This window comes from Malurus melanocephalus, unplaced genomic scaffold (assembly GCF_030028575.1).
Source record: "Malurus melanocephalus ecotype Western Australia unplaced genomic scaffold, MMel_1.1 scaffold_898, whole genome shotgun sequence".
In the NCBI taxonomy this organism is placed as follows: domain Eukaryota; kingdom Metazoa; phylum Chordata; class Aves; order Passeriformes; family Maluridae; genus Malurus; species Malurus melanocephalus.
This window is the reverse complement of record NW_026624130.1, coordinates 148,497-156,876: the sequence shown is the minus strand read 5'-3', so window position 1 is coordinate 156,876 and position 8,380 is coordinate 148,497. Positions and strand designations below refer to the sequence as shown.

The 8,380-nt window shown below is 46.8% G+C and overlaps 1 protein-coding gene across 1 annotated transcript; it reads left to right on the top strand.

The window, feature by feature from the left end:
- Positions 1–478: 478 nt before the first annotated feature.
- On the top strand, positions 479–7,614 carry MRAP (melanocortin 2 receptor accessory protein). The gene is made up of 3 exons (XM_057385985.1): positions 479–681; positions 3,147–3,246; positions 7,416–7,614. Exons 1-3 carry the CDS (start codon positions 576–578, stop codon positions 7,513–7,515), a joined length of 306 nt encoding a protein of 101 aa, XP_057241968.1. The 5' UTR covers positions 479–575; the 3' UTR covers positions 7,516–7,614.
- The last annotated feature ends 766 nt before the right edge of the window (positions 7,615–8,380 follow it).

The following is an 8,380-nucleotide window of genomic DNA, read 5'->3' as shown; positions in this document are numbered from 1 at the left end:
TGGGCACAGACGAACCTTTCCCTGAGCTCCAGCCTGCCCCTGCCCTGGGTGCTGTCCCTGTCCCTGTCCCAGAGATGCAGAGATCGGAGCTGCCGCCCCGGCGAGGTCTGACCACAGTCCAGGCTGAAGAGATGGAGTGCCTTCAGCCGCTCTGTGTGGCCTCTCCAGATCCCAGCCCTTTCCAGAAAGATCCGTTCAGGAATGTCTTTCTGCCCAGCTGTGCTCGGGAGCTCCGGAACAGTACGATGCTCTGAGAAGGCTCTGTGACCCAGCTGGCACTTGTCCACCCYATCCCGAGCTTATGGGACACCCATCTCAGTTTAAAACGTGCKGAGGAATCACATGAGTGTCCGCAGGAAACGAGGATTGCATTATCAGGGCYGCTCTTGCATCTCTGCCATAGTTAATAGTCATTGCCACTGGGTGTTTYCAGTGCCAAGGCAGTCCTTGAGCTGCGGGACCCGCAGTGATTGGCACAGCCATCAGTTGTGCAATTCTCTTTCTGAGGGCGCAGAAGTGCAATGAAGCAAAGTAGTGGGTCGGAGTTCTGAGCTGGCTTAAAATGTACCACTGACATGGCTAACAGAACAAACTCCTCTGAATATTTCTGGTCTTATGAATATTACTGGGATTACATAGATCCAATTCCAGTAGATGGAAGCAAGTTGAAGGTCAATAAATGTAAGTATTGTGGAGYASTAGGTGCTAATRTAGCACAGGGGAAATGTTGAATAGYTTGCCTCACTGACCTGGTTTTGKTTCCTTGAAYYGTGCCCGTGCATGGTTTGTGTGGATGGGTGTCTGCCTTCAGGCTGCCTAATTACTGGGCAGTWGGGCTGCCTAAACTTTGGGCTTTATCTTCCAGTACTTGAAGCTGTAAGACTGCTGACACTAACTCTTGCTTAGAGGGACAATTTTTTTGAGTCATTTGCTAAGGGGAAATTTGATGACTTGCACATCATTAGTGTGGGGTGCTGGTTACCTGTGTGCTAMTGTCACCAAAGTTCACTGGAAGAGCAGAGGTTTTCATAAAAATATTGTTTTCATCTTGGGACAAGGCTGACCTTGCAACTRGTAAACATTTGGAGCCCTAGTAAAAGAAATGTGTGTTTGCACTAGCCAGGAACAACGAGCTGCGAGCATATTCTTTTACCTCGCCTCCATTGATTTAGTGCTGCTAAATTAATGAAGTAATAATATCCAATATTGTGAAAATGCTTTACTGCCATGGAAACTGATTCTGCTGGGCTTTGCAGTTTATTTTCAAAGGATATGAAGCAGCATTCACCCAACTCACCTCACAATAGCTCGTTCCATTTCACACCTGGCTTTGCACAGTGAAACAGCAACGTCTTTTTATGGCTACTTGAAGTCCCAAATAATTTTGGTTTTTCTAAYGCAACTGCACTGGTTAGCTTTTGCTAAGATAAAATTACCAGTGGTGTCACGGTGGATGGTGGAGGGCGGTGGATGGACTGACAGAGACCAAGGAAGAGCAGGTAGGGTGTGCTGGAGTCACTTTTGCTCCAGACAGTGCTTTCCCTTGATTTCTGTCAAGCCTAACGCAAACACCAAGGGAAACAATTCCACAGCTGGTTAGGTTTTTTYCTTATTTTGAGCAAAAGCACCTGTCAAGCAGTAAATATACTTTGCAAGTTTTTTTGTCTTTGCGTAATATTTACATTCTTATACCTTGAAAATCCACGGTTGGGATTACTGGCTTCATGTGCTCAGGGCCATTGCTGGGGCAGCCCAAGGGCATCGTGCAGTTGCTGTAACCCTGGGATCTGATTGCAGTTCCCTAATTCAATTTTGCCTGTTAGGGTATTTTTATTTATKTAATGTGAAACAGAGACCTGAATCTTTGCATTTCTTTTCCTCTGTTATGTGGCTGGTTCCTGAAACTTTGTGAGACCGAATTTGTCTCATGAGAATGACTCTAAACCCAGATAAAAAAGCATGGTCTTGCTTTCTATTACTAATGTCGTGCATCTCTCTCCATTTTGTACAAAAACAATGAAAAATCTTAATTGGCCCATRAACTAATAGGCATTTAAAAACATGCACACACACATGCACAAAAGGTGATGGTAATTTAGCAATAAGAAGCTTTTTATAGATTGCTAAAATATGTTATTCCAGTTTAAAATTAAAACCTCATTGCATAGTTTAAACCCAGGAAATTTTGGTTCAAGCTCCACCTCAGACCTGGTACAAATTTATTTAGCKTCAGTGAATTCCATGAAATGTATTAAAACTGTTTTTAAAAGATGAAACCAAAATAGCTCCAATAGGGAATTCTTTAAATCCAAACTCTTCTGACCCAAYGGCTTGGAACCTTTCAAAACTTTGGGCTTTTCAAAATGTCCCTGGCCCATAAGTTTGCTTTTTGGAGCTGTGGTTGGCCAGTAGCACCCTGCTGCATTTTCCCATAGTGAGTTTGGGAAGTGCAGGTCAGAATGTCAGGCTTCATGTGCTAATTCAGCATTGTCTGAACTAAAGCTCATTGAAACTTTCTTTAACAGAGGAGGAACAGAATAAGCTGCCCCTCCCCGTTGATATTTCTCAGTAGCCAAAACTCAGGTTTCAGATAAGGGTAAAGCCAGGGCAGCTCTAGCTTTGGGTTTAAAAGGAGCTGGGCTAATTCTCTTAATCTCATTGTGGCTTTGATGCCAACACATACTGAACTTTTTCACAAAGAAACACTCAATCAAACGTATTGGACCTGTTTCAAGGAACACAATGTTTTCTGTCCTTTCAGAGAGAAGATTTATTTTCTCTCGGTCAATATTTGTCTCTGGAGTCAGTGACCCTTCTTTTTCACCTCATCCCAAGTGAGTCACCGGCTGTGAATCCAGGGTTTCCTGCACTGTGGTTGTGGAAAAGGAACCATATTGAAACATCTGCACAGTTCTGGTCACCAGAACCCTCTCCACAGGCTTTTCCCAACCCTCCCTYATCCCTACAGTTACCATAAACTGTTAGAAGACTCCTAAGACCTTTAACAAATGGGCACTCAGATTCCTCTCTCTAAAAAGAGCTGTTGAATTTATCACATGGCATACCTTTATTAAGAAGATGAGCCACCTTCTGTGTTTCATTTTTGCCGTGGTAGCAGTGACAGAATTCCTGTGCTGTGTCYACAGACTCCATCGTCATTGCCTTTTGGGTCGGCCTGGCTGCATTCGTGACGTTTCTTTTCCTTGTTTTGCTGTGCATGTCCTGCTCCGGATCAACCTCAGCAAAGTGAGTACAAGCAGAGATAAAGCAGACACTGGTGGGAAGAAAATAACCTGCACCAAACATGCAGTGCCTCGAGTGATCCAGCAATGACGTACAACGTTTAGGACTGCACACAGGTGATCCTTTTTCTCTCAGGATTTGCTTGGATTGTCCCTTGAGCCACCGCTCCTCCTTATCTGATCTGGATGCAGAAAATTCAGCTCAGCATGCTGGGCAGAGATTCAGGATTAGGTCACAAGAGGCAGAGGGAAACAGCAGTGAAAAGGAGCACTAATATTCTCATTTCTTGGCACCCTAGGGCCTCTGGCATGCTCACAGAAGGTAACAACAATAAAAAAAAAGGCAGCTTACCCAAATAACACACCAAGAGTAGGACTAAACAAAACAACAGACCTGTAGGAAATGGACATGAAAGGGTAACAGAGGCGTATTCCCAGACATTTACTGTTCCTAAAAAACTGGCAGGAGAAGTCTGTTTATATGAAAATCTCAGAGTGTTTGGAAGACTTAAACAAAACCTTGATTTTAATTTTTTTTTTCCACTTTTTAATCATGTCACTGAGCAAAATACTTGGCTTAAAAATACACGTTTATCCCTGACACATTCAATTCTGGCCATCAAAGGAGCCACTGGGAACAAGGCAAGTCTAGAAATGTTTTCTGGCATGCCCAGAAATCATTAATGAAAAACAGTGTTCAATGAGATTTGTTTAAGCTTTGAAACCATCCTATCTTATCCTTTTTCTAGGCTTGAAACATACTGTAAGAAAACTATTTTAGGACTGAAGAAACTAGTAAATCCAGTCACACACAAAACTTGTCTTTTTTGATTGTTTTTTAAGCCCCACTTCAATTCCACTTCTCCCAATTCCAGCACCAATTCCCAGTGAAAGAAGCCACTGCTGTAAACTCACACCCCCCTGCCCTGTCCCCCTCTCTGTTGTGTCACCCACCCACCACCCTTGGCATGACAATCCTCCAATTTCTGTATGGAAAGCTCGTGTCTCTTTTCCTCTGAGAATTCTGCTGCACTCACCCAGCCAATGCACGCTCACGTCACTGGTCAAGGCTGGAGAACTTTTACCTTCAGCCTTTCTGTGCTCATCCATCTGGGCCAACCCGTGTGCTCTCCCAGCTGATCTGGATCCTGGGGAGAGGGGGCAGCTGCTCTGGGCACCCCGTGCCAGGGTCTGCCCTTCCTCCAGGGAACAATTCCTGCCCAAGATCCCATCTAAATGCACCCTCTGKCAGTGTGACCCCATTCCCTGTGTCCTGACCCTCTATCCCTTGTCTCCAGTCCCTCTCCAGCTCTCCTGGAGCCCCTTCAGGCCCCAAAAGGGGCTCTGAGCTGTCCCTGGACCCTTCCCTTCTCCAGGTGAGCCCCCCCAGCTCTCCCAGCCCGGCTCCAGAGGCTCCATCCCTTGCAGCAGCTCCGGGTTCTGCTCTGAACTCTCTCAGCAGCTCCAGCTCCTTCTGCTGTTGGCCCCAGGGCTGGGGCAGCTCTGCAGGTGAGATCTCCCCTTAACCGGAGAGGGGCAGAACCCCCCTCTTCCCTGGCAGAATTCCATCCCCTTCCCCCTTTTGATGTAGCATTGATGCAATTTTGGCTGCGTATGACACTCCTCTCTTCCCTCGCTGTGTGACACCAAGGGTTTTTACTGTCTTGGCCCCTCCACAGCTGAGTCTGCTGCTTCTCTGCACATCTGCACAGGAACAAGGCACTGGCAAAGTGTCTTCCAAAAAGCCTCTGCAAACACTCGGTTTCCTTTGCCACAGTTTAATCTTACAACACTGGGAGGGCCTGAATCCGTGGTGGGATTGCACCACACACTTCTCTGCAATACCAATAATTTGGTGCCAGGTTTGATGGGTGAGTTTGGGAGGGGGGAAGGCTGATGGCTGCACAGCCCTGCAGGGAGGAATCCATGGCCGAGCCCCTTTTGCACCACTGCACTGTCCCACAGAAATGAGACAAAGGGGCTGGGCCGTGGGACCGATGATTTCAAACACAGTAGCCTGCCAAGGCAGCTGATGATCACACTGCTGGGGTCAAGAGCATTAACCTTTGCTTCAATGATGTGTCTTCACAGCCAAAATGATACAGAAAAGTAAGGCTTTGTGGCCTGAGATGGTTCCTGGCCACGGCTGGAGCTTCACACAGTGGCAGGAGGACAGGACAGGGTGAGCTCCTGCATTTCACTGGAGGCTGTGCATTTCCCCACAGCCCTGCACAGTGCAAATCTGGTGCCTCTCTCTGTCCTGCCAGACGGTGTAATGCTGGAGAAACAGCACAGCTGGTGCCCAGGGAGTTGGAAGGTCTGGCATGTCTCATCCCTCACCCGTGTTTCTTGCTCTTGGAGAGGCTCAGTCCAGGGCTCCCTGCTGGCTCCAGACCCATCTCTCCCAGTAAGAAACTCCATTCAGTATTTGGATGTGGTGCATGATCACCCAGCAGTAAATTACAGCTCTGCAGCTGCCTTCATCCTTCCAATCACGCTTCCCTCAAAAAATGACCTCAGACATTTGTCACTTGCCTTTGCCTAACCCCTCAGAGTCCACAATCAGCTTCCTTGTGCTTCAGAAGGCTTTTCAGTTGTGTCTTACTTTAGTTGGGTGATTTTGCTGGGCTGGGGGCAGCCACAGCACTCAGAGTGACCCAGCTTGACCAGGTCTCTGTGGGTGCTGGGACATTGGAACTCCTCCAGCCTCCTCCCAGCTCCTGCTGTTCCAGGGGTGGTTCACAAATAACAAAGCTGGCCTGAGTTCTCCCCGACAGTCCCCAGGTCTCTGGGGTCAACTTCTCCAGCTGATTTTCAAATAGGTTAGCTAGCTGGTGCTATTTAGCTACTTGATAGACTGGAAAGAAAACATCCATTCAGTTTTGGTGAGAGTTTCTGTCAAACAAAGAGGGGAGATGTCTTGAATACACCTGCAGCATAGCAAAGAAAATGCCAAACCTGCCCACATGTGCTGGGCCTGTTGCTGAGACTTTGGGGCTTTGTTTCTGCTTTTTGAATTATCATTATGCAAAATCCCAGTTGAGTTAGCCTTGTCAGGCACAGATACTTTAAGCTTTCATTAGCAATTAATATGAATTTTAAGTTACAACGTTTGTATTTTTCCTTCTCCCAAGTATTAAAAATAACTATTTTCCTTTTCATCCCATTTACTTTACCTTGCTTCTTAGATTTTGGTTGTTAGGTTTGTGTCAGCCACTGAAACACTGGCTTTTAGTGCAAGATGTCTTGGACTTTTAATCCAAAATGTCTCCTTTCTCCTCTCTGAAGCCACAGCTCCAGGACATTAATAGCACTTTTCAAAATGTTTCCATTTCCATTCTCACTTTTGGGTAACATTTTTCTTCCCAATGCAATTTTCCTCCTGACGTTTGAAACCTTAAGGATACAGCAGTAGCTGAGATCTTGTCTTCAGCCCTGTTACAYGGAATTTATTGCTTCTAGGCCAGGACTCATGTGCCATGTATTCTCCAAGGATGAAGCTTGGGAAGCTTGGGAAGAGGGCTCAGGGAGGAGGCAGGAGCGTGCTGCTCTGATGCCATCCCTSCACCCCAGCACCAGCTTGTTTTTCTGCACAACCAAACCTCTTTGTGCTACTGTTCACACACATTAACTCTCCTTCTGCCCTGCTCCTATCTGCTCCTTTTGAGGTCTGTCCCATTTCCTTGCTCAGTGCCCCACCAGCCCTCAGAGCTGTGTCCCAGCCCCAGAATTAGGCAGTCTCTGCCAAATAACCCACATCCCTCTTGTTCTTGCCCTCAGTGACCCCCGTTCAGTCTCGGGAAGCTTTTATCCCTTTTTCCCAGGAGCAGCTGTGACAATTCCCTTCACCCTTGGTACAGAGCAAGTCATAGCAAGGTTTCCAGTTTCCTCTCCAAAAATCCAGCTCAAGAACTGAGTGAAGGTCCCATCTTGAGGGGGAAAGGGGAGTCCTGTGAGCCTCAGCTCACACCCTTCCTGTTGGCCATACTCTATTTTCACCATGGTTCTCATGGTGGATTAAGAGGGCTGAAGTCCACAAGCATTATCTTTTGTGTTAGAAGCAGCATATTCTGTRTTTTTGAAAACTTGGATAATGTACTTACTGTAGAGCTTGACTGCTTGTCTTCCAAAAGCCTGTCCTGACAGGTGTCCTTTTTTCTGTCCACATTCCAGACAAGTGGCTGTTGGGAGCCAGGTAGAAGAAAGCAGTTCCAATGGGGAACAGCCTCACTGCGATGAGCTCAGGAGCTCCTACTCAGAGGTGGCTCCTTAAACACTTACCTCCCTTTTGGATGGACCAGACATTGCTGGAAGGATCTGAGCCTGAGGTAAAACTGGAAGAGGTGAAATGAACCCTGCACTGTTCCTGCAGCTGCAGGAGCTGTGACTGCCTGTCCAACACCAACACTGCAAACCTGCAGTCAGGAGAAGAAAAGTGCCTTTCAACAAAGGACAAACCTGCAAAATCCTGGAAGAGTCAAAGTCCTAATGGCCATATTGGAACAATGCTGTTCAGTGTGTTCCTCGAGGAGAGAACATGCCATTCATCTGCTTTTGAAAAATGAAATTCATTTCCAATTATTTGAAACTTGAGAAGCTTAGAAACTCCACCTCGCCAGGCAGACAGCAAAAACTCCTCCAGGGAAACACGGCCAGAGCAGCTTCGTGCTGCATCCAGGGAGCGTGGGCAGAGAGGGGTCAGCTCTGCATTGCCTGCTGGCCCAGCACCCTCCTCCCTGACTCCAACAACACTGGCATCACCCTGTTGTTCAAGATCCTCTTCTACACACATGGATTTAAAGGGTATTTCTGGAAGATGTGAATATTCCCAYTCAYGACAAACTCGATTTCTGGGTTACAYAGAAACATGGCTCAGAGCACATAACCATCGAAGACCTTTTATTTTGTTCCTTTCCAATTACCTGAATTTACAGCATGAAGTATGTAACCACTAATAAATACTGAGCAAAACAAAGGCTGGCTTACAGCACCTGAGTGGGGACAGGGGAGTGGGACTGAGCACTGCATCTCCTCCCTTATGAATCCACTTCAAGGCCTCCCCAGTGCTTTGCTCTGCACAGGAAGCACTTTATTTCCCTTTCCCCAGACTCCCCCATCTGAATCAGAGAATCATGGAA